The 27,380-nt window shown below is 39.9% G+C and overlaps 1 protein-coding gene across 1 annotated transcript; it reads left to right on the forward strand.

Moving 5' to 3' along the window:
- CD28 (CD28 molecule) lies at nucleotides 1–26,740 on the forward strand. Its single transcript, XM_007190576.2, has 4 exons — nucleotides 1–55; nucleotides 20,264–20,617; nucleotides 20,869–20,993; nucleotides 26,438–26,740. Exons 1-4 carry the CDS (start codon nucleotides 1–3, stop codon nucleotides 26,564–26,566), a joined length of 663 nt encoding a protein of 220 aa, XP_007190638.2. The 3' UTR covers nucleotides 26,567–26,740.
- Nucleotides 26,741–27,380: the final 640 nt, after the last annotated feature.

A 27,380-nucleotide genomic window follows, 5' to 3' on the forward strand; every position in this document is an offset into this window, starting at 1 on the left:
ATGATCCTCAGGCTGGTCCTGGCTCTCAACTTCTTCCCCTCAATTCAAGTAGCAGGTAAACAATTTTGATTTCTTTCCTCCCCCAACATTTTCTTCTGCGGTCTTTGGTTCATTTTCAAATTTCAAAGAACTCATGAAATTTGGACATTCGAAGTGTAGTTTTTGCTATGAATGGCAACCTGTTATTTAGAAACTCACTGATTCTCAGACTACAGCCAGCAAAATATTTTAATGAACTGCCTTTGGAATGAAATCAGATTTATTTAGCTATCAGTTGATAGTGTCCCAAGAATTGTTAGCTTTTGTCTATACATATATATTTTGAAATGTAAGAAAATTGCTGTAAGCAGGTTGGTTCTGAAAGCTCTGGACTTGGACTGCCTGGATTCACAGCGCAGATCCATTTCTTGCTAGCTGAGCTTAGGCTAGTGTTTAAACTCTCTAAGCCTCAGTTTCCTTGCCTGTAAAATGGGGATGATAATAACCTCATCTCAAGGTCATTGTGAGGATAAAAGGAAACAATCCATGTGAAATGTTTAAATTGGCTAGCAAGATAAATGTTGGTTGTAATTACCATGTCTACCTGAACTGAATGAGTGCCAGAATGAATTCTGGAGTTGTCACAGAAGCTGGTACAATACAGATGCTAATAAATTAGTTTTTTTTTTTTTTTAACAGTTGGCTGAAATCCGCTTTCTTAGGTTGAAATTCTTTTATGTTTCCAGTGCTGATGGGGTGAGACTAAAAAACTTGACACTATCACAGTTAACCGCATTTCAGATGAAGAGATGGGGGTAGGAATGTTAATTTGGCTAAGGATATACATATAGGAGTTATTGGAACCAGGGTCTGAACTACTTTAGTCTGACTCTAGAGCCTGTGCTACTCCACCTAACATGATGTGCTTTATAATTTCTTAGCTCCAGATATGTCCAAGGTTAAATCATCTTTGGAAAATTACAATTCCAAAAGGAAAGAGTTTGTTGCTTATGTGGGCTGGAGTCAGATGTTTGTTCAACTTGTTCTCAGAGTTAGAAAAGGGTCCCACTTGGCTCAAAAATTGGACTGATATGGGTTAATTGGCATATTGAAATAAGGATAGTTATTTTTCCCTTGAAGATACATTGAAAAGCCGGTATCTTCCATTTTCTTTCTCACTTATTTTGGTAGTGTGGGGACTGCATGATTTTTTGTTGTTCTTAAATATCATGTACATGACCTCCAAAGAATATAATTACCCAACCTGCACAAGTACGCTAGTTACATATATACCCATCCATTTTGTTGTCTGAGGTGCCAGTAAGCACGTTGACAAATTGTGTGTATTTATAAAAGGTGTTGATATAATAAAAGACATGAACAGGTGATGAGATAGGTTATGCTCCAATAGCTGGTACCCAGCATTGAGAGTTACCAAGTATAGTTTAAAAGAATCTTCAACATCGATTTAAAAAAACTTTGTTTTTAAGGGATCTCTAAAATTTATTTTAAAAGAGTATTTAAAATTTCTTAATTTATTAGGCAGTAAAGAATGGGCAGAAAAGAGAGAGAAGCCTCACTCTGACAGAAAACTTTAAAATTGGTAATTGTACACAAAATACTTTTCTTTGTGGCGAGCCATCCATCATCATTTCATTCACTCTCCTTTGAAGATATTTTTTGTAAGACTCAAAGCTTTATATTCTTCCTTTAGAACATTTATTAAAAGAGGATAGCTAGAAAAGCAGTGAAGAGTTCATACACATGGAAACTGTTTTTGACTTTGAGGTACTACTTTTCAAATGCCAACTCACCCCCATAAAAACTTTTAAGATTTGACGCTGAGTGGCCATCTAATGAAGTAGGAAAGAGGTAGAGAAGGCACTTTCAAAATGTCTCTTCCAGTAAGAAAACTTATGAGAAAAAATAATTACAACGTACAAAAATGTCTAATGATCCATTCTAATCAGTGGTGCAAAATCTTCCATGTGTTTTTTGTTTCTGTCTTTACCCTCCATGAAGAAGTTACAGTTAAGGAAATTTGCTGGTCAAAGTGTACTTGTCCTCCCTAAGATTGTGAGAGTCTATGTTGAGATATGTGTGTGTGTGTGTGTGTGTGTGTGTATGAAGAAGAGTTTTCCCCCGACTAATTTAATAATTCCAACTCATTGCCTCACAGCATAGCTTAAAATACTTATTCTATGAAGTATTTTAAACCTAACCTGATGCTCCATGATTAATAACACTATAGAAAGATCTTTATGGCTAAATTAAAGAAGTATGACTTAGGAAGCATGAGAAAACCTTAACTTACACAGTTTCTTTACTAACATGACGTGTTTTCTACCAGATAATTGTGCAATTGAGATCCACAATAGAGGATTTTGTTGGATTTTGGAATATGAATCCAGCTTAGAACTGCAGGCCCTTGAAAGGGAATCAATTTGTGGTTGATGATAGAAGTGTGCGTATAATATATAGCATTGTTCATAGGTTTTTCAGCCAATATTGGTTATTTTTCAGCAAGCTAATCATCCATGATGAAGGCAAAAATCAGGACAACACATTTTTTTTTTCACAAGAGCATTTCTTTTCATTTCTTCCCAAACCCTAGCAAAGAAACTGTCAAAAACGGCCAATTCGAACACGACTGGTTTCTCCAGTGCTGCTGCATTCCCCCCCAGCACTTCTTTTTCTGAGAGAGGCACAGAAGGCAGGAAAATGATTGGTATTTAATAAAAAACCATCAGCAAAGCAAGGTAATTAAAGACCTTATTTTTAGTTCGGCAAATGACCCCTCTGAGGTAGCTGTACACAAAAAGAACCATTTACCTCTCTCAGGAAAGTGCTGCTCCAAGGCGGGGCTTGGGGAAGTAAGGTAGAAAGATGGACATAGAAAATGCAATGTAACCAGCAGCTTGCTGTCTCTACATGACACCCCACACACAGTAGCCAGTTCTTCTGACTGTTAAAAAATTGACTGGGTGTTTTGTCAGTTCCAGTAAACTTGATGGACATTTCAAAAGTGTAGCCATTGCTTAAGAATTGGTTTTACTCTGCTTTCACACCCTAAGATACTTTTTTTTTTTAAAGGCAACCATCCAGAAAGAACTTTTACAGCAAGGAATGTAAAATTAATACCAATATATCAATACCAGGAAATAGAATGAGTCATTTTCACAGATAGATTAGAAAAAGAAATGAATCTGTGATCGTTACTCTGAATCTCTCACATTCAAACCTTTACTATGGGGAGTGGGGGAGGATCTCGCTGCCTTTCCTTTAAACATAAACCATCCTCCTTTTTAATACCCTTACTCTATTTTCATGAGTATCAAAATGCCATGTGACTACCATTCACCTTTTATCATGGGTGGCTATCTTCCTCCAAGTATTTCCTGCATGCAGTGTGTCGACATTTACAAAATGAAAATTTTTAGGCCACCAACATCCCAGAAGAAAATTCCGTTTGTGGTTTATCATCTCTAAAACAATAGCTCTTTATTAACGCATATAGGCATTGATAAGGATACACGGTTCATTGCAGACTTTCTTGTCTGAAAATCAGAGGGCAGGCCCTCCTTCAGAGCACAGTTATTTATCCTTTTTCCTTTTCATCTTGGTTAAAGTTTTGTTTGCCTTTTTCTTCAAGACATTTCTTATTTATAAAACTTCACAGAGGCTGGGACTTTTCTTCTCAGTAGATAGTTTAGCTGAATTTCAGGAAAAAAATGATATCTGGGTGGCTTTGTGACAGGCTGAAGGGGTATCTGGTTTTCTAAGACTTGTTGAGGAATCTATGTCTCTTTTATGTTAATTTCTTTGACCCTTTTTGGTCAATGACATGATGTTGTCATCAAAAAATGTACCCAGAACTTTCGGTCTGAGAATGGTTGCATGAGAATTGGTCCCAGAAGCCAGAGGGAAGGTAACCCAAGCCCTACGGAAAGTAGGTGTCTGATTTCTTGCTTATTACTCTCATTTTAATGACTCTCAACACTAGAAGAGAGGTGTCCTGGATGGGTTCGAGGGCTACTCAGCCCTTTATTAGAGGATGTGAAAAAGAGAGTTTAGACTTCTTGGGCCTTAGGATTTCAATGCTGATTTAACAGGCATCTTAATTTAGTCTGTGTGTGACCATTCAGGTTATGTGAGTTTATATTTTCACTGTTGGAAGACAAACACATGGTGGTGGTGAATTTCTTACTTAACTCTGAGCTGCAACTTTATCTCTGCATCACCATTACCGTCATCTTTTTCATTTGTCATCATCTTTATTATCTTGGGGACTCTGGTTGCCAAGGTAACCAGGTTAATGGTTCCTGATGGTGTCATAAGAGTCACCCACTCACAGTTCACTCTGACCTCTAATCTACTTGTGAGCCCCTTTCTGCAGTATCTGAGTCACCTCTCTGGCTCACAATCCACCACTTAACGTATTGATTATAACAGTAACTCCTGGTCATTACCCATTCTCTCACACAAGAATCTAAATTATTGACATGTCTTACATTTTTAACAATGACATGGATTCCCCTGTTAAGGACTTAGGTGGGTGTTTCTTTTTTTTAAACTTGAGAAGATAGAGGGCTGTGCTTTTCATTTCTTAGGGATACTTGACATGTGATAAAGTGTCAGAACATCACTGTGGCTGTGTTTGCAGCTTCCATGTGACCTGAGGACTTGTGTTGAAATTCAACAGTACTAATAATAAGCGTACATAATTTAAGACCAGCTTCAGCAATGTTGAGTCCAGGAGCGTTCCATTTCCAATTAACAGACTCTATCCCATAGAAGGTGGATGAGAATGGGCACATAGGAGGAGAAGAATGTCTCCTCCCACCGTGAGGCTCCTGTGGGGACTAAAACAGGGTGTTAGTAAGTTACTGTTCTCTAAAGTTCCTGCTCCTTCTTATGCTTTGGGAAGACAGATCTTCTTTCATGTGCTCATTCCATAGGTATTTATTAACATCTTGTACGTGCTATTTTAGGTTCTGTGACTGATACAAAAACCCAGTTTGAGCTACAATGAAGTTAAAAATGAGAACTGTGAAACCTTTCCAGAATTTTTTTTCTCTTTCAATTTAGGACCACTGTGAATGATTTCCTATCCATGCTAATTTATTTTATGGAAAACAATGATAAGCCAAAGCATCCACAGAACTGTTGAATTCAACCACAGACATTTTTTAGAGATGGGAGGGAACTTAGACATCTTTCAATTTATAGAAGAGGAAGTTGTGTTGATGGTTCCTCGAAGATGCTAATAGAAAGATGACATTGCAATGTTTCCTGGCATTTTGGGATGCTTTTAGTCTGGACCCATTTTACTTATCCGATATATCTCCTTTTATACCCTAATACAAGATCCTTAACCTCAATACTGAGGGTTTCTTCAATCTCTCACACACCTGCACTCCATGTTTATGACCTTTCTGATGCTGTTTCCCTTTTGGAATTCCCTCTCCCTTTCCACACATCCAAATCCTACTTGACTTTCACTTTATGTCTTTAGTGCAAGATCCATCTCCCTGAGGAAGCTTTCCCTGGGTATTCAGCCTTTATTATGGTTTTATAAGAGGAGCCCCAATGGGAGTGTAACACAATCTAACAAATATTTATTAAACCTCTGTTATATTTTAGTCTCTATTGGGATCTGAAGGAATATAAAAAGAGGAAAAGAAATATAAAGACTTCATTAGCACACAAGAACTGCTTGTGTAATTAATCAAGTTCTCTGTGCTTTTACGGACTTCAGATCTAGTTGAGAAGACTATATGTGACAGGATATAACAGCTGGAAACAGATAAATGAAACTTGGCAGTTTCCTACCTCATCATGCTATTTGATGCCTTAATGGCTTTGCATATATTATTCTTGTAATCTGTTATGTCCCCTAGTCCTCTCATCTGAAGAAGTCTTCTCTGAGACCCTACATGGCAAAGTGAGGGACTTCTTTCCTCATCAGGGTTCCTAAAATTATTATTGTGTGTTGATACATCTGTTTTCTCCCCCTAGACTGTGAGCTCCTTGCAGGCAGGATCATGTCATATCCATCCTTATAACCTCGGTACTATGTACAGTGCAGGAATCATTGTAGGTGTTGGACAAATATTTGTTGAAGGAAATGAATGAATTAGTACTAAAATGAGGCAGCATAAAATAAATAGTAAGCTTTTTACAGAAAGCTGGGAATTAAGCTGGACTTTAAAGCTAGATAGGATGTGAATGCATAATGTTATTAATAATAATTGCCAGCTAATATTTATTTTGCTCTTATAATGTGCCAGACACTGTTCTATGTGGCTTTCCCTGTATTAAATCATTTATTCTTTCCTTAAATCCTTTGAGGTAGTTACTATGATTATCTTGTCTATAAGATGGGAAAACTGGGGCATGAAGCAGATAGAACAACTTGCCTGTGGTCACACAGTTAGTAAGTGAGCCAATCCATACATGCTTGCTCCAGGGTTCATCTTCTTACCAAAGCCATGTTGCCACAGGAAGGAGAAGAAATGCAAATGAAGAAATTAAACCAGGAATATCATTGCATGTTCTTGGAACAGTTGACCAGTCTGAATGTATAGAGGCTTGGAGAGGCAGGGTAGAGTCAGGTCCAACAAAGGATTGAATACTGATAATAGAAATTCAAACTTCATTTTCAAGATATTGGGAAACAGCTGAAAGTTTGTGGAAGCAGGATGGTCTAGAGTGTATGGAGACTAGGGACCAGGAGATCATGTTAGAACACTTTGTCACTTTGTCAGGAAGAGGGTCATAGGATTTGGGTGGCAAAGGTGGGAATAGAAAGGAGTGACTATTCTGAGAGATGTTTTGAAAGTAGAAATGTCAGGACTTAGTGCCTGGTTTGTGAAAGAGAGGGAGGGATAAAGAATGATGCCAAGATTTTTGGCTTAAGAGGAATGGTGGTGTCTCTGCCTGAAATCAAGATGTTGTATAACTGAGTTCTGGAGGAAACTAGTGTTTAACTTTAGACACACTGAGTCTGAAGTAAGGACTTGAGGTATCAGAAAGATGTCTGGTACAAAGCTGAAGACATGGGAACTGGGTAAGAATAAAATATTTAGGCATCATCAACTTTGGAATAAAATTGAAGCCATGGATATGAATAACTAATAGAAAGGAGAGGGTATAACTGTAGAAAAGCAGAGTGTTGAACGGAGTCTGGAAAATAGGCCTGGTTTGGAGTCAGCTGAAGAGCAGGATGAACTAGTGAAGGAGACAGAGAACGTGTTTGGGGAGGGAAAAGGGGAATGAGGCTCGTGGAATGTCACTAGAGCCAGAAGCGGAAAGAGTTTCCAAAGAGACAGTGGTCAATGGCATTGACTGCATAAGGGAAGGAGAAGTGAGTGATGACTTGGAAAGGCCATTGGTTTCGGCTAAAAGGAGGCCATTTGTGGCTTCGGAGTTTAGGCAAGTGATGGGGAAGGAAGATAACACTTCAAAGGTTTAAGAAAAGGTGGAGGGGGACAAAATTGAGAGAGTGAAAAGGAGAGGAAATTGCCAGATAAAGTGAAGACAATCAGGAACTTATAACACTTATAATGTTTACCACGGTATTTTGTACATAGTAGGTGTGTAATGAACGTTTGCAACTGAGTGACTTAATTATATTCGACAGGTGGAAGGAGCCTAGTGTTGGTTTTGAGTGTGTTGCATGGGTGGAGGAGAGAGAGGGCTATTAGGAAAGACAAGGGGAAGAGGGAGAGAAAAACAAGAGGACGGAGGCAGTTTTCTTGAGGAGATGGGGATGGAGATTTGGAGAATGGGAGTATTAGCGAGAGGAGGACAAATGTCTAAGAAGAACAGGAGGAAGGGAAGAGATTTATAGGGGTAGAGATGTGTTAGGATGAAGCCAGCGTAGATGAGTGCTTCCATACTGGCAATATATATATATATATATATATATATATATATATATATATATATATATATATATATATATATATATATGTTTGATTCTCTCAAGAATCATAGTGTTAAACCTGTCTCAACAAGGGCCACTGGGATAGTATATACCTCGACTTTGAAGAGTTAACCTGTTTGTATTGTAAATTTGCTTGAGTCTTCAAAACTGCACACTGTGGCTGGGCTTGGCCTCAGCTCATGGCTGTGATAACAGGGTCACAAGGTTCAGACCAAGCCTGCCCAGCATCACAGGCAGGGCTCCAGTTTCCAGTCAGGGATGTTAATCTTAGCGACTCTCTGTGCTTTTCAGAGAAAGGACATGGTGGCTTGCCCTTGACTTTAGGGAGGCCACGTCTGTTATTCTTTTTCCAAACTCAAAATCTAAAACCCCTGATTTATCAAGGTAAGGGGATGTAATGAAGAGTTTTAGTTTGTTACACTCTGACTTAACTTTTCTAGGCCTTCATTTCCTCATCTGGTATACGAAGGGGTTGGACGAAAAGGCATCTCAGGTCTATTTCTGGCTCAAAAATGCTTCTTAAGTGGGATAAAAGCTCTAGCTTTTATCAGCTCTAGCAAGGCAACTCAACTACCCCACCCCTTTGTGGATGCTCTTATGATATGATAGAGAAAATATGAGAACTGCACCCAGCCATCTTGGAAATTGTTTGGAGAGATTGTGAACCAGGATCTTAGACGCTAATGTGCTTAGAAATGACTGCAGAGTTTTGGGGGACAATATTGCCTTTGTTCTCCCCTATCTTCTGACATAATGTTAAAGTTTAACACAGTAATTATTTTCAAACTTCCAGGCCATGACTCTTATGTAGAAGAATCTGAATGTGCTAAGGTGGCCCTAAGCAGACTTTGCAAAGGTATAAGATTTAGGGAGAACGAAACAGACAGGAAAAATGTACTGTCGTCTTCTTTACAGAGTTGTTTTGAATGAGGGTTTAGAATGATGGTGGCTCAGGAGGAAAATATGGTTCCCAAATTTGGTTACCAGATTAAAATATGTATTTAGGATATAATATATTAATACATGAGGTCTCTAGATACCTGTGGGTATCTGTTAACTGGATTACTGTCATAATATTTATGTAGAAAGCTATAAAGCTCTGATTACCTGCTATCTGAACTATAGGTAACCTTTTAAGGTAATAAAATTTGATTTTTGGAATGGTCTGGTGGCTTTTGGTATAGGTAGCTCTTTCATGTAAATTAAGGTGCTCTGTCATGTTGTCCTCTCAGATGGTTCTTCCAGCATTAGGAGCTGAGAGGACAACACAGACCCTTGAGTGGTAGGGCCTGGGTCACATCACACCCAAGTTTATGTTGCCTTGTGTTTAGGAAGTTTTGGTCCTAGAGTGCTCATACCCTGCATAGCTGGGTAGTGTCTCTGAGTGGTAGGGATGGGTTGTAGTACAGGTAGTGGTTTTTTAGCAGGTTTAATAATAACTGTCACCCTAATACAGATGACATCCCAATGTACATGTCTATCTCTGACTTTCTTGAGCTCTAGTCCGACTCATCAAACTCCTGAACCTTTCCTCCAGGATGCCTTACCTACCCCTCAGACCCAACATATGTAAAACCCAACAGCTTTTTTTCCAAACAGATTTCCTCTCTTCACGTAGCTAATTTTGTTAATAGTCCCTTAGCCAGTCCATGAACTCCACGTCATTTTCATTCCTGTTCACCATCACCAAGCATAACCCAGCACCAACACCTTGTCCATCCTTTCTATCCCAGCTGCTACTTCTGCAGCTCAGGCCCTAGGAGCTCACACTGATGTTACTGGCTCAGCCTCCTGACCGGTCTCTGCCTCAGCCCTGCCCTCACTCCAAGCAAATGCACGTGCCCCTCTGTGTTCATCTTGCCAAAGTGGTACTTACCATCCCAGTCTCAGCTCAGGTGTTTTCAATGTCTCCCATTGCCTTTCTAGTAAAATCCATGTGCCTTTTTCTTGGCATTATAAAGGTTCTCCATGATTGGTATCAGCCATCTTCACTTACGTCCCCCCTATGTAAATGGAATGCTCACCTTGTTCCCAATAAGCCCTTACACTAAAGGGCATTTCCTTTACCTTAGCCTGTCTAAATTTACTCGAAAGTTCACGGCCCAGTTAAAGGTCAGTCTGTACAGAAGAAGACTCATCTTATCTGGAAACAAGGGCTCTTCCGTGTGACTGTCAGTGACCCTCTACAGGGTTCACACACCAAACCTGGTTTTGGCGCGTAGCTAACTGTGAACCTGCTTTAGGACTTCTCCTAGAAGGAAGAGGCTGCAGCTTCTTTTACATCTTCCCATCTCCCAAGAACCTAGTACTATAGGCCCCATTATTTATTTGCTGAGTGAATGCTTGACTTTGTCAAGGCAGAAGTCAGCATACCAGAACAATTTTCTGACACATTGAAATTTCTTTTCAGAAAGAATTCATTGATTATATTGATAATTTTTCTCTCTCAATAATTAGTGTCTTAGGTCTAGGTGCTTGGATGGGACTTTTTGCTACTATCTGACCTCTGAGTTACTTTCTGACAGTTGCTTGGAGCACAACAATTTTTTAAAAGGCCAAGGATGATGGTCCTCTACATGACAATGTTTGCCTGTCTGGAAACACAGATCAAGGCTAAAGGTGGTGCTTAGACTGGTGCTGGCCAATAGCAACTTCTATTTCTATTATCATCTGTAATCGTATGTACTTGTTTGAACCAAGGTCTCTTTAGATTTTGTTTGAAAGTCACACTTGCTCTTGGTAAGAGTTAATGTGCTTGATATAACTTTCAGGTTGTGCATATGCAATCTTGGGCAGGGCTGGTTGCTTGGCCTGACTGTTTTTCCCCACAGAAGTCATTGCTTCTGTCATGGTGGCCTCCTCAACACAATTCTCTTTTCCTTCTGATTCTGGAACCTCTTCCTCCCCTTGCCCCTTTAGATCTGAGCATGGTTATAACTCTGCTGCTATGAGCTACAGGTTCTAGTACTATCCCCTGTGGTTCCAAACCACTGCCAAGAGTCTTATTATAAATAAACCCACCTCCTATTGCCCAGTTTTGAGAGTGCCATCTGTTTTCTGCTAAGATCCTGAATGAGACCATGTATATGTATATGGACCATGCTTTTTCAAAGACTTTTTTTTTTTTTTGGAGAGGCTTTCCTTAAATCTCTATTCCTTGTGAAAATGAGGAGAGTTTCAAGATGACAGTCAACAGGAAACTAGATGAAATGACCACAAAGTTATTTTGAAAACATAATCTGAATTACTTTTTTTTCTTTTTTCCCATTTTGACATGGATTTCAGAGAGTCTGGAGCCATTCAAAGTTTGATAGCTTTGTTTTTCTCTTTGTTTTCACTGAGGAGGATGGTGAAAGATGCTGTAGTCTGAGTGTCTTGTGTTCCTCTTTCTCGCATCTCTATGAATCCAAGCCACAAGCTAGAGTTACCAGAGCCCAGATGGTTGAGCATGCCTCTCCTCCCAGAAAGCACAGTTCGCCTTACAAGTTCCTGAGCAAACACTGCCTTGGCCTATGGTCAGCCTGCCCCTTATGGAGTCTGCAAAAGGAGGAAGTGCTCAGATGGCCATGTGTTGAAAGGTATCCTGGGCCTGAACAGGAAACGTGCTCAGAGGAAAGTTACGGTAACTTCACCAGTTCTGTGGTCAGGAGGGAGGTGTTCTGTGCCAGGGAAACCAGTGTCACCTTCACAATGTGTTCACAAACATCACAGGGCAAGATGGTTGAAAAGAGAAAGCTTCATTTTCTTTGGTTCCCGCCTAACATGCTAAATTCTGTTCAGTCAGAATTTTAAAAAGGAAGCAACGTGATTAGGATCTTTACAACCTGATGGTTAAACTGCAGAAGAAACTCTGATCATGGTGTGCAGAGATGGAACCCAATAAAGTTCTTAAGAGGTCAATGGACATTGACAAGGTCAAGAGGTCAAAGGGCAATGACATTGCTAAAGAAACATGTACTCTATCTTTTTTAGGGCTTCCTTAACTTTAGTTAAGGAATGCGGCCTTCAGTCTTGAGTGCTGCGTATTCCACTCTCTGGTTCACCAGCCTCTGTGTGCCATTTGATTTCTCTATGGTGCTATGATAAGGAAAAGGAAAGATGGAATATCGTAAATTAATCATGACAAATAAATGTAATTCACAAAGGCCCTGAAGTTAAGGGTTTGCCCAATGAGGTTTAGACTGAAAGTGATTTTATGTATTGACTAATGTTTGTGTTCAAACTCTTTTGGACACATGGGCAAGCTGAAATGGAATTGCTGCAATGGTGTAATTATTGCGTGTGGATCTGAAATAATTTATAAGAGGCATTTCATGGGACCATATTGTCTGTAGGCTTTATCTGGAATCCATCTATGACCTTCAGGAAGTCTCTGCAGTTGTAAAAAAAATCTTTTGTGTAGAGACAAAGCAAGTTTAGTAACAGACTTTTTCTAGATATGAAAAAGTCAAGATTGACATGAAATCAAGTCAAACTTGCTGAATGTACAAAATTGGTTTTCTATTCATTCATGATTTAAAATATTACTCCTAGAATCATAAATAAATAATATCTTAGTTCTTCCACAATTTATGTGACCTTGTTTAGAAAGCCATTTACTTCTTTGGTTTTCAGTTGCCTCTTGTGTAAAATAAGGGATTGGCTGAAATCATCTCCAACTTCCCTTCCAGCTGAGCACTTTTTGCGGGATGGTATTCCAGCAAAACGGAGTAGAAAATGAAATTTATCTTGGTCCTGTCCTCTTCCCACTCCATTTACTCCCCTGCTCAATGTTATTCTCCTCCCTAAGTCTCACTTCTGTGCCATCCAACTATCAAGTCCAACTTTGAGAAGGTCTAGAAACAATCACCAAAATTGATTGAAAACTTGATGCAACCTGGCAGAGGGAAAAGAACACTAGATTAGAAGTGATGAGGCTTGAGTCAAGTCCTAAGGGTCATGTACTTGTCCTGTAACCTTGAGCAAGAATTAAACCTTTTTGACCTCAGTTTCCTCATCTATAAAATGGGCATAAAGATGACTGTCCTGCTTATTTATTTAACAGGTTAATGTGGAGTTTATATGAGATAAAATAGGAGAAAGCACTTTGTAGCCCTATGAATATAGACCATAGTTACTAATTTGTCAATGTATTTCCCACATTGCATTTTAGGCTTCACCGTATTTTGAAATCAAAACATTAACTGAGCTGGTGGGGAGTGTCCTTTTAGGGTCAGGGTTCCTTCTCTGGTGTTTGGAGCCACACCTTAGAGATGGTTATCCACTCCACCTGTGCAGAGAGTTGTTTATTATTATAGTAATTGACCTATTTACCATAGGCAAAAAGGGAAAGTTTTGTTTTGTTTTGTTTTTGGTAACCAAGCTCCCTTCCCCCCTTTCTCATGGAAGCGCAAGCAACTTTCAATTTTCCAGAAGTCAACTATATCACAAAATTCACAGATTATCTGTGGGAAATCTTTCAGCTCTCACTGCCTTGCTCATAAGTAGCAGATAAGTACCTTCTCACCTCCAATCTTACTCTTCATGTTGCCTGTTGTCAAGGAGGAGTTGTGAGGGAAAGAGGTTTGAGGTTACTGCTTCCTGTCTCCACACCTTTAGCTAGTTTAGCTGCTAGGAAAGGCTTTGAAAAGCAAAGCACTAAATTCATCATCAAAACAACTTGCCAGTTCAATTAGAGACATGTCAGTCAAGCCAATCTTTTGACACCAGAAGCGAATACAACTGATAGATTGACAATGTCTGTCTTTTAACCTAGTAGGTTTGACCCCGGCAGACCTTGCCTAACTACTCACAAGAGGGAAAACCGAATATTTACAGGGAAAGGGGTAGGTCTGCTAAGAAAAAATTAACATGAGAAGGATGCTTCCCACTCCTAGCACTAACTGGAAAGCAAAAAAGAATCAAACAGAAGTTAGTATGGGGAAGCTAAATATTTCTCTTATTTCTTCTTCTGAGTCTAGATATGTCCTTAAATTTTACAATGTGTCCTTAAATCATCTGAAGTACTGTAGATTCCCTGAAACTCAGAGAACCAAAATACATATCAAAGCCAAATGTCATTTGGTGTTCTGGTTATTTGTTGCTTTGACTGTTGCATGTTATTACTTTACTCTCACAGAGTAAGGGGTGTGCATTTCCACACATGCTCCATTTTTAAGAAAAAATAAGAGCAATCAGCAGTACTGTGTCTATGGGAAGTCATAATGATCACAAATATTCAATATCACTTAGAGCAATTGATTATCTTTTCCTACCACCCAAAGTGAATTTCCTTCCTTTAGTGTCTCTCCAAAGCAGATGTAGATTTTGAAGTCCTATGAGATGGCTTCTCACTTAGGTTTCTCTGAATGATTGACAAGAATCAAGGTGGAAGCAAGTACTATAAGGAGATACATGTTAAAAAACAAGACGTTCTATCAGTCAAACTTGAATTCAAGTTGCACCCTCAGCTAGGAGGCTGTTGTCACACACTAGCACATATTAAGAGAACTATTGATACTTCAAGCATAGTACCTAATTTTAAAATGATCTGTGCTGACATAGAAGAGGGAGGAAAGTAAACCTTGACAGATAAATTGGACATCTCTTTTCCCTCAAATGACCATGTAACCAATATTTTTCAAGCTCTTTCCCAACAAAATATTAGTACCTAGGGTCACACAAGAAGTGACTTTTCCTTCCCTTGCTCAACTGTTGGATAGACCATCAACCAGGGGAATATTGAATAGGTAACAGCCAGCCTAGATCCTAGGACCTCAGATTGTCCTTCCCTAAGAAGTTTCTCACTTTGTAGCGCTGAGGGAGATTGGGCTCAGGAGAAATGTGATCAGTTTTAACAATGCTGAGATTTGAATTTGGAGGCCCCATCATGAACAGAAGGGAAATCTATCTTCCAGTTATCTCATTATATCATGCTCTGTGAAGGAAAGCAGAGGAAGACCACTGCTTCTGCCTCTTCTGAAAAAGAGCAAACCCTGACTAAGCTCCAGGGAGTCAACTATGTGCCCAGGAACCTTTGAGGTAATTTCCTTTTTCTTTGCAATGATCCCCTAGGCTGGGAGAATGTCTTCTTCACAGCCCAGATGTCCAAAGTTCACCTCAGTTTCTGAGCTGTCTGCTCCGGTCATGGAATGAATGAAGAAAAGACATAGGCAAAAGGAAAACAGTGTTACTTACTGGTTGGTCGGTGTGGCCTGAGGACAGCATTTTTAACTCCCTCACTCATCACATCTAAACCCATGCTGAGTTCTGCCAACTTCAGCCTGGAAATATTTCTTGAGTTCATCCACCTCTTTCTAACCATAGATCAGACCCTTATCACCTCTTGCCTAGACTACTACAATTGCATCCTAACTGGTCTCCACGTTTTCACTCTTGTTCTCTTCAAATTCACCTTCCACCTTTGTGCTAAAGGGATCTATATAAAATGAAAAGTTGTACGTATGACTCTTCTGTTTGAAATCCTTCAAAAGGTCCTCATTACCTGCAGGAGAGAGTCCAACCTATGAACTATGCTTACCTTGCCAGTCTTGTCTTTTACAACTCAGGTGCAGCAAATTCAGGTAGGTGCAATTCCCAACACCTGCCATACTCTTTCTCCCCTCCTCATCTGCTCTGCCTAGACTATTCTTTTTTTACTCTTTGTCTTTGTCTTCCCCACAGTCCCCTACCTCACGCCTACCCCAACACACATTCTCCTACCTCCCCCGCGCCCCCTAACACAAAGACTCATCTTAGCTAGGATAACTTTTACTTCATAAAAACCTGTTGAATCAATGTGTGCATAAGCCTTATAAGACTCAGGTCAGCAGTCACCTCCTCCAGAAATCCTTAGTTGGTTCCCCAGTTGCCCTCACAAACACTCGCACATCACTCTGCCACTCTTTTTAAAGTTGCTGTCTGTTTTTGTATCTTTCTTCCCGCACCAGATTGTGAGCTGCCCAAGGATAGACACTGAGCCCTGCTTACCTTTGGGAAATCAATTTCTCTCTCCCAGTGCCTCTTGGGAAGGTGTCTCACCCTGAGTTATGCAAGAGGCACTAAGCAAACTACTGGAGTGTAGATGCTTGAGCTTCTCTGGCCCCCCTCCCTCTCCAGCTTGCTGTGGGTGCTGGGAGAAGGAGGCCAAACTGAGCAACCGTCCAGGATTTCTCTTCAGCCTTACTCAGTTTCCTTGCCCATGCTTCCCCTCCCCGCTTTTTAAAAATCCCTGCAAAGGAGTCCTATTCTCATCTTTTTTCTCACATCAGCTCTCAAAGGAAGATCAGGAAGAATTTGAATGCCCATTAGAACAGAATTCAAGTAATTAATAACAGAAACACACTTCCTGGAGTCCTCAATAGGCAGAAATACAGATACCTAAGCTGAAAAGGAGCAGAGATGTTGGCATTTCTTGCTGGGGTTGGCTCTTCCAATCAGAACCGGCCCGGTGATTCTTGCTAAGTAAGCAAAGAAAAAGGCCAAGCAAGATACAACAAAACAGAAAATGAGTTGGATTTTCCTATCAAGACAGGCTGAACTTTTTGAGTCTTTACGTGTTTACTTTTCAGTGCTTTTAGAGAGTATTTGTTATAATGAATAATAAATGAAGCTAAAGTTGTTGTTGAGACATTTTGAATGAGGGCTTAATGAGATGCTAGGCAGAGCTAGCTGCTGATAAGAATGGTACAGTCTGATCACCATCTTTCACTTATTATTTAATGAGATGCTATTGTTTGCACAGTATCATGCAAAGAAACATAACCTCTTGTCCTTGCTCAAAAGGGACTTGGAAACTAGGGGTGTAGAGGAAATACACACAAGTCAAAAGTTAAACAAATGGAAGCCTATGAAACAAGAGGTGTTCAAAATGTAGAACAGAGAGTAATCATTTTGAGACCTGAGAAGGGAGAGACATTGTAGGCCATGGAGTCGGTGAACAAAGTACAGAGAGATGAGTACCCACAGTGTGTCCCTAAATGATCTGGCTAACTGGGAGGGTTTTGGTTCGAGGATATGAGATTGGAAATGCTAGTGGAAGCCTATGAATTGAGGACTAAAAGTGAGTTTCAACTGTTAAGCCACTGCTTCACAAACTTGACTGCAAATTAGAATCTCCTGAGAAACTTTAAAAATATTGACATCTGGGTCCTACACCCAAAGATTCTGATTTAATTGGCCTGGGAATCAAGGGTTTTTAAAGTTCCCAGATGACTCTAATATGCTGTCAGCTTGAGAACTCTGTTAGGCTATAGTGGTTTTCAACCCTGACTGAATATTAGAATCAACCGGGGGAATTGTTAAACCAATGCCAAACGTGACATATAAAATAGGAGAAAATATTTGCAAATCACATATCTTGATAAGGAACTTGTATCAAAAATATGTAAAGAACTCTGATAACTCAACACTAACAAGACAACCCAGGTAAGTGGGCAAATGATCTAAATAGACATTTCTCTAAAAAGCATATACAAATGGCTAATAAGTACATGAAAAAAATGCTCAAATCATTAGTCATTAGGGAAATGCAAATCAAACCACAATGAGCTACCACTTCATAACTCTAGGATGGCTATAGTAAAAAAGATGGACAACAGCAAGTGTTGGCAAGGATGTGGAGAAACTGGAACCCTTATACACTGCTGGTGGGGATGTAAAATGGTGCAGTTGTTTTAGGAAGCAGTTTGGCAGTTCCTTAACAAGTTAAATACAGAGTTACCATAATGACCCAGCAATGCCACTCCAGGTGTACACCCAAGAGAACTGAGAACATTCATCCACACAAAAACTTGTACATGAATGTTCATAGCAGCATTATTCACAATAGCCAACAAGTGGAAGCAACTAATGAATGAAGAAACAAAATGTGGTATATCCGTACAATGGGATATTATTTGGCCATGAAAAGGAATGAAGTTCTGATACATTTACAACATAGATGAACCTTGACATCATTCTGCTAAGTGAAAGAAGCTAGATACAAAAGGCAACAAAAATCTAAAAATAGAACTACCATACGACCCAGCCATCCCACTACTGGGCATATACCCTGAGAAAACCATAATTCTAAAAGAGTCATGTACCACAATGTTCATTGCAGCTCTATTTACAATAGCCAGGACATGGAAGCAACCTAAGTGTCCACCGACAGATGAATGGATAAAGAAGATGTGGCACATATATACAATGGAATATTACTCAGCCATAAAAAGAAACGAAATTGAGTTATTTTTAGTGAGGTGGGTGGACCTAGAGTCTGTCATACAGAGTGAAGTAAGTCAGAAAGAGAAAAACAAATACCGTATGCTAACGCATATATATGGAATCTAAAAAAAAAAAAAAGGTCATGAAGAACCTAGGGGCAGGACAGGAATAAAGACTCAGACCTACTAGAGAAAGGACCTGAGGACACGGGGAGGGGGAAGGGTAAGCTGGGACAAAGTGAGAGAGTGGCATGGACATATATACACTACCAAATGTAAAACCGATAGCTAGTGGGAAGCAGCCGCATAGCACAGGGAGATCAGCTCGGTGCTTTGTGACCACCTAGAGGGTTGGGATAGGGAGGGTGGGAGAGAGGGAGATGCAAGAGGGAGGGGATATGGGGATATACGTATATGTATAGCTGATACACTTTGTTATAAAGCAGAAACTAGCACACCATTGTAAAGCAATTATACTCCAATAAAGATGTTAAAAAAAAAAAAAAGGCAACATACTGATGATCCCATTTATATGAAATGTCCAGAATAGGCAAATCTATAGAGGTAGAAAATAGATTAGTGATTGTCAGGGGCTGGAAAAAGGAAAGAATGGGGAGGGGGCTGCTAATGGGTATGGGATTTCTTTTGGGGGGTAATGAAATATTCTGGAATCAGAGAGTGGTGATCCATTCACAGCTTTGTGAATATAATAAAAAGCCACTGAACTTTTAAAGTTTACTTTAAAAGGGTGAACTTTAAAAAAAGGGTGAGCTTTATGGTACATGAATTATATCTTAATCAGTTGTTATAAAAAAATGAAAAGAATCGATCCCTCTCTCCACCAGCATAGACCAGTTAAATCAGAATTTTTGGGAATGGGACCCAGGCACAGGTTCTTGATGTACAGCTAGCATTGAGAACTATGTAAGAGATGAAAAGCTATTAGTGATTTAGTTCTATGCAGCTCCGTTTTCTCCAAAGCAAAAACAAAATACTTGAGTACATGGATTCAAATCCAGGTTAGATTGTAAATTTCATTTTAATAGATTATTTGACCCTTTAGTATGGGTTTGGGGGGTATTGCTTCAAATAACCCTTTTAAAAAAATGTGAACAGGCAGACAATTGTTAGTATACCTAAAAACAGTAGCAAAAATGTTTTTTTGTTTGTATTGAATTTTGAATAAAAGATACAAAGTGATTTATTGTTTTAAAGAAATTTTGTAGAGTGTTGGTTGCAAAGTCGATTGCTTGGGTTTTAGCCCTTGCTTTGCTCACCATCTGCCCAGTGATATTAGACGGATCATCCAATGTTTCTAGGCCTCATACAATCACTACAAGAAAAGGGAATATATTGTCATGTGCTAGGGAATGGGGTATAGTGGGAAAAAAACAAGATAGAATAGGTATGTTCTCTTCCATCAGGCAGATTTCAGGTTCTTTGCTTTAAAAGTGAAGAGATTGAACGAGGTGGTCTCCAGATTCTTTGATCGTTTACTAGGAGAGCATAGAGGTAGAAGATGGACTAGAGAAAGAACTCTCGTGGGCCTCTTGGGCCTCTTCCATCTTCTGTAATTTAAAGAAACAAATATGCAAACTTCCTGACAAGGCTGTTTTCAGAATTTGCTATGGAGGATAAATTAAATTCTTTGGGTTACATTTTTCTTACCTCTTTATCCTACTCTTGGAACAGCCAATAAAAAAAAGTCAAAATGTTTCAAAACATTTAAATTCCTTCACAAAAGGCTGAATCACAACTTAAACTACAAATCTATTTGTTTATGTCAGGTGTTAAAAGCCATTTCCAAGTAAAACACTCAATTAGAAAATTAATTGAGCATGATTAACATGTTAGGAACCTCAGCACAGATTCAAAAATTCCAAATGCATAGCTGTGATGTTCAATGCCAATGGAAGGCCACGTTCTGCCTTCCAAGTGAAAACATTCTCCACTGTTCCATTCAAAGGAGGATGAAAATAATATCAAAATGTAAACTCGCAGGATAATTATCTTCCAAAGAGCTCCTGCGTCTTCATCTGCCAAGAGAAATCCTTTGCTGGAGATCTGTTTATTTTGTTGATTAACATATCTTGACTTCAGAAAAAAAGTCCTTATATTCTTGTTCTAAGCAAATGATTTTTTCCCCATCCAGAAAACAAGATTTTGGTGAATCAGTCGCCCATGCTTGTGGTAAACAACAATGAGGTCAACCTCAGCTGCAAGTATACTTACAACCTCTTCTCGAAGGAGTTCCGGGCATCCCTTTATAAGGGAGTAGATAGTGCTGTGGAGGTCTGTGCTGTGAATGGAAATCACTCCAAGTCACTTCAGTCTACAAATAAGGAATTCAACTGCACTGTGAACTTGGGCAACGAAACAGTGACATTCTACCTCCAGGATTTGTACGTTAACCAAACGGATATTTATTTCTGCAAAATCGAGGTTCTGTATCCTCCTCCTTACATAGACAATGAGAAGAGTAATGGGACCATTATCCATGTGAAAGGTAACGCACGGCTCGGCCAATGTCCACTCTCAAGTAATGGTTTTCAACTGCAGTCTTGAAAACTAGGTCATGATCAGTGGTGGGGTTGGCTAACTCCCAAAGAGGACAGACCAATGAGGAAGTCTACACCTCTTAAGCCAGTGATATTTTGCATATTTTGATTCCTCTCACATTCTCCTCTAGGAAGAAGGAAGGAAATGTACTCAAGTGCCATTCCCATATCATTTAATCTAATCTATTCTATTTTTCAGAGAAACATCTTTGTCCAGCTCCCCGGTCTCCTGAGTCCTCTAAGCCATTTTGGGCACTTGTGGTGGTAAACGGAGTCCTAGCTTTCTATAGCTTGCTAGCAACAGTGGCTCTTTCTAACTGCTGGGTAAGAGAAGCAGCCTTGTTTTCATGTAACTTTTCTACTGCATATGCAATTGGACATATTCAAGAATTTTGCCTATGTGGCTTATTTTCTGTTGAACATGTGATTATTTTCTTTTTCCCTGCTAGGTTTCAGTAGGTTCTCTTTTAGCCTATCCAACTTTATCTGAGATAAAAATCTGATGTGAGTTTATGTTCCAGAAGGCACTGATTAGGTGGCCAGGCAGAGTAAGAAGCTAAACAGGTAAATAAGTGTGGGAGATAAATTAGGGTAGAAAATTACCTTTCTTCTCCCCACTTTGCAATGTCATTATGACATATAAAATAGCTCTAATATATACATATGTATAAAAATCTAAGCGACTTGGGAATCTAAGAAACTGAAGCCAATGAATAACTTTGGTTCAGGGTCAAAAATCATGAGAAATTTGTCTACTGAAATTATGCATTCAAACCTAGCAAGGAAACTAGGTCTGTTTATCTGAGTCATATTTTTATCTCCTCTGAAGCAGTTGAATTTTGTGAGGCCAAGTATGGTGCTGTCATTATGAAACTATAATGGGAGTTAGACTTTTCTGAGCTCTTACCACTGAATTGGAGTTTACGAACTTTTGCAAATGTTCATGCAATAAACTTGGTGTGTTTTTCTCTACCTTCTTCAACGTTGAAGTTTTGGCCTAGATTTGAATGCATATTGATAACCATATCTACTGTGAGGCAGAGACCTCCTTATTTTCTTTCCTTTCTCTTACTCAGAAACTTCCAGTTCTTATGTACACAGTGTGACACTGATTCCATACTGTCTTTGAATTTTTTTCTAGAAGTTAGATTCATGTATGAATCATTTCTTCAACAGGATATGTATGCTTCTCAAGGATATAGGACTATTTCTCTTGACATTCACCATCCATCTGGTATTAAGTACATTTACCTTAGTGCTTAAAGAATGCTTATGAACTGGTGAATTGATAACCCCCATAGAGGCCAAACTAAGGACTTAAATGAGAATGCCTGAAGTATCATACTTATCTTTAAGGCATATTCCATACATCTAACTAATTCATACATGGGTCAGTGATTTCTGGAAGCCATGCCATGTTGAAGCCATCCTATTTACTATAGCCTTGGTGCTGGGCAGGGTCGGGGTGGTGGAGGAGGAGGGCAGCCCTGGGTTCACAGTCATGCCAAGGATAGATTCAGCCTGGGATCCTTTTAAACTCTTGTCGGCCTATTGCCAAAGTTTGCCTCTCCCTTGTTCCCCAAATGCTTCTCTCGTTTTGGGAGACTAGGGGGCAGATGGGTGCTTGTCAGGCTGCCTGTTGCCTAATCTGTACCTGCAACAAAATCTGTCACCACCAAAGTGGCTGCTTGTTCCTGGAAATCCTTTATATCAGATCATGAGAATTTGCCTATCTTGCCTTCTTCAAGTTGCCCAACCCTGATGGGGGCTTTTTATGTAGTGAAATATTGCCTAAGTTCTTCCTCTGATGTCAGTTGAGTCTGGATCTTGGTGTCTTCATCCTAGTTACCTTTCATCTTTGAACCTCTGTGGAGTTTGCCAATAACATTAGAATTTAGAATCTCAGTTCTTGTTTTTATCTTGATCCCCTTGGAATATCAACTTCTTAATCTAAAAGCCAGGTGCAGTGCCTTTTGGGGTACATTTCCAGGACAGGTGCTCCCCTGTAGTATGCTGACCTAGGTCAATGTACTTTACTAGTTTTGTGAGAAGTAGTTTTGGAAAACTGTTTTAACTTTCAGTGGCCAGAAGGGTACTGCTCACCATTTAAAACTTATTGTCAATATACACTAGAATATCAGTTACTATAAGCAGGGACTAATTTGCTAAGTGACTCGAATTACCCAAGGGACAAAAGTATCTTCTATTTCTAATGAGTTTAAAAAGTTTACTTTTAAATTGGAAACATCCTAAATGCAATATGTTTTTCTTTGGCAGCACTACTAATTCCTAGTGAGGTTCATCTTGCTTTGTCTTGAGAAAACTTATTTTGGTCTTATTCTGTCTCATGAGCTCCCTGAAAATTGGGAAGTCCCAGTGCTTGGCATACCTTATCTTCTTCTGTGGCCTCTTGTGGTTAATTAGGTTATGCAATAAGAAGTACTCTTTATTTGCATCTCAAACATAGGTCTTTGTACTCTCTGACCAAAAGGGTGTGAAATAAATATATATGTATATTTCATAGAATAACAGAGCATTTTTACCCAGGGCTCATCTTTTCCGGATACTGTTTAAGCAACCGGCACCTTGCTGAGATAGGCAGCCAGGTCATCAGGGATCCCTAGAGTTTAGCCATTTCCAGGGTACTTTTCTGGGATCCTATTTTTGGCTGGTCTGCATTGTGCCCTGGTGTAAGCTGCTGTTTTCCGGAACTTCCTGAGGGTCTGTGATGTACTGCCGTAGGCAGTTCTAGGCTGAGTGGGTTTCTGGGAACAGCTGCAGATTCTATCTCAGTTCTTGACCTGTTGCTGACATTTGAATAAATAAAGAGCTCCCATCTGCCAGGCAGCCATAGACCAGCACCTGTTACTCTCACTCAATCCTCCATTCACTCCGTTGAGCTGGTAAACCCATTCTCCTTCTTAGTCTAAAGGAGCCTTTAAAAAACACAGTTTTCTCCACTATAAATCACACTGTGCGGAATGTGAATAGTGTGTGTACAGGTAGTATCTGCCTTTAAATCCAGTGGGTTCTTGAAGACCATGTCTTTTAAATGAATTGCCCTGTGGATGCCTGTGTCTTTCTGCTGCTTCTGAGAAACAAGTTGGTAAGGATGGGAGTAGAAGGAAGAGGAAGGGAGGAGTGGTCCTGAAATCATACATCTTTAGCAGACAGTGAATGTTGAAGGGCTAAATGACTTAGTCACACAGACATGTAAGGTGAGTACTCTGCACACGTATACGCATATGCTAGATGAACATGGACACTGTGGGTTCTGTATACTGTTCCCAGCATGTCTCATTTCCATCCCACTGTTGTGTTTATAGTTAGGGTGAAAATGACTAAATCTGCTATCTGATAACAGCATGAGGGTAAGCATGGGAGCGGATTGCAACAGATCTTTCATAATTTTGGTGCAACCCAGAGAACCTCAGAGCCAAGACATCTTCATTATGGGGGCCCCTCTAACTAGCTATAGTTTAATTTGAGTGTCCAGAAGCAAAGTCTGTCTCTTGGGAGTCTGGCAAGGGAAGTCATCAGAGTTAGAGTAGGTACTCTAATGCCTCCCAGGATATCAGCAGCAGCCTTCCACATTTCTTTGGGGGCAGACGGTTCCTTGCCTTACTCCTGCCCTGCCATAACCCTGTGCCCAAGAGAACTCTAGTCCTTTATTTACAGAAAGGATGTAGAACCAAGATGTTTGAAGGGCAACTTCCCTCACCCCCTTGGTTTCCATAGCTACCTCTCCCTGAATGCATCCCCCAATTATGTCTGTTTAATGCTGTCCTCTTCTTACTTTCAGCTAGATAACCCCATCCATCATCTCAAATCCCAAATGACCAAAGCTGAATTGATAGTCTCTTTCAAATCCACTTTTCCTATCATCTTGCCTTATACTTATGGATGGACCATCAACCTCCTGATCACCCAGGCTCAAATCATCAGTCATCTTTGAGTATGAGCAAGAAGGAGGACTCAGGCAGTCTAACAATATTCATTCTAACTTGGTGATATATCTTGTATCCATTGTTTCATTTTCATTCCTTTCTTTTTCATGATCAGACTCTTCAGATCAGGATTTCTCGGTCTTGGCACTACTGACATTTGAGCTGGATAATACTTTGTTGTCAGGGGCTGCCCTGTGCACTGTAGGGTGTTTAGCAGCGTCTCTGGCCTCTGCCTACTAGATGCCAGTAACATTCATACCAGTGTGACAACCCAAAATGTCTTCAGATGTTGTAATATGTCCTCTGGGACAGAGGATAAGGGAGTTGGAGGTGTCAAGGATGAGGCTTGGGAGGTCTGGTATGGGCAACTGTGTATATGGTAGTGTCACTCACTGGGATGAGAAACACTGGAAAAGACCAGATTTTAGGGGAAGATCTTGAGTTTCTTTTTGGACATGTTGAGTTTAAAGTACCTTTGAGGTTTAGTCCAGAGATATAAATTTGGGTGAATAGGTGGCAATTGAAACTGTGAATGTGGATGAGGTTGCCTAGGGAGAGAGGATGGCATGAGTAGAGGAGAAGGCTTAGGACCAAACTGTGAGGAACTCTAATGCTGAACGGCTAGTTAGAGAAGAATGAGCTTGCAGAGGAGGCAAGGAGGGAGTGGCCACAGAGCGGCAGGATGAGAACTGGGATGGCAGCACCTCGCGGAAGGCAAAACAGAAGCATTTCAGAAGGGAACGGATAATCTAGAATGCTGCTGAGAGCTCAAAAGATGAGGCCTGAAAACATGTTAGTTTTATTTAGTGATATGGAGGTCCATGTTTTTACAAACCTTTAACACTTACTCCTGCCCCTTTGATAAGGAAGGTGGGAAGGGCTCAGGTAGGAGTGCATGGAAATAAGGCCAGTCTTTGGTTTATTTATTCTGGTGTTCATGACATTCATGTCCAATGTATCAATATTTACTTATGCATCAGGCCAGGCCTATGTGCCAAGAAATAGACTTGCTTTTTCATTCTAGAGAATTCTGAATCCAGAAATCTGGATGGCTTTCTACTTTTAGAATTTTTATGGGAGTTTTATCAAATATGTAAATTTTACCATCACACTGATTGAGAAAATATGTTCCTAACCCTCAGTCAAAACTTTGCTAAGATTTGTGGTGAGTATAACTCTTATTCTAGGGTTAATATCACCCCTCATTCCTGGTAGAAATTCATCCAGAGGGAGCTGTGTCTGGGGGATGGAGATGAATGATGCTATTGTATTTATGGAAATATACATACATATAAAGGAATAGGATTGTATCTAGTTGTCTAGAACTGTAACATGCAATTAATTTGGACCCCACTGCTATGAAATTGTGACTATTCCAGACTCTGGAGGGCTGAAGGTCCTCTTTGGTTAATCATGAAAAAAATGGCTTCTTGAGCAAATGACTAATACAAGAAGATTGCAATGGGGATGCTTAACCTTTTCAAAGGAGGAAGGGCCTTCAAGAATATTCACATATCAGCAGCGGATATGTTAATTAGATATGCTTTTGGAATTCAGTTCAAATGGCTGCATTGAGAGTAACAGGGGTGCATTTCTCTAAAATACTTTATTTGATTCAGATTTTTCAGGTTAATCTGGAAGAGTCCAAAGTAGTTGGGTTTGATTGGTCATTATGCAAGTCCAAGGTGCTCAGTGAATTCTGGCTTGTTCAGCTTCCTTTGACTGTGTTCTGAAGAGTTGCCCCCAAATCTTAGCCCTCCTCCCAGATATCTCCCTCTGTGTCCCTGGCCCCCTTCACAGTGACATTTCTCTTTTCTGCAGATGAAGAGTAAGAGAAACAGGATGCTTCAGAGTGACTACATGAACATGACACCTCGCAGGCCGGGGCCCACCCGAAAGCACTACCAGCCCTACGTGCCAGCACGGGACTTTGCAGCCTACCGTTCCTGACACGGACGCCTATCCAGATGCAAGCCGGCTGGCCCCTCTTCACCTGCTCAACACCATTGCTCTGGATAGGAAAGGACTGCCTCGTCTTCAGCCAGCCACCTTGGCCTCCTGTTAGGCCACCAATGCCAATTTTTCTTGAACAACTAGACCGAATAACATCATTTTGAGACTCTGAAATGAAGTTAAAGAATATTACTGTGGCAGACTCTTGCAGTGCCATGGCCCAAATTCAAACTCACCATGTATTTATTGACTTGACTGAGCGGTTAAGGTAGAAAACTGAAAGTGAGCGGATTCTGTTAGCCCTGACATCGGCTTCCAGTTCCACTCCTTTCTAACTCACCTGCATATTGCGGCCAAGTGAAGTGTGATATCGAAAGACTTTTTAGATGGAGAAGAAAAGGTTAGGAAATCATTCCCTTTGATTAAATGGGGGTTTAGGGTGGAGATAAGTTGGAATGGGGGAGGGAGTGGTGAGACATAAACATTTAAAAAACCCTTAAAACACTGTCTCTCACTCATGAAATGAGTCACTTAGTTCCTATTTAATGCTGTTTTATTTTAGTTTGTAAAGATGTAGACATTCTTTTTGATGAATTCTGGTCCTATTTAGTCATTTTGACCAATGGAATCCCTTCAAAGCAACGGGAGGTAAACCAACTTGCTTTCCTTACTCCTTGTGATGGGAATTCAAGGTAGTCTTCACAATATGATTTCAAAAGAATAAAGTAGTCCTCCCACACCAAGGAAGAATGTGTCAGGAAATAAGGTCACTTGATATCAAAATTATTTGAATACTATGAAGGGTTATTTG

The sequence above is a fragment of the Balaenoptera acutorostrata genome, chromosome 8 (assembly GCF_949987535.1).
Source record: "Balaenoptera acutorostrata chromosome 8, mBalAcu1.1, whole genome shotgun sequence".
Lineage (NCBI taxonomy): Eukaryota > Metazoa > Chordata > Mammalia > Artiodactyla > Balaenopteridae > Balaenoptera > Balaenoptera acutorostrata.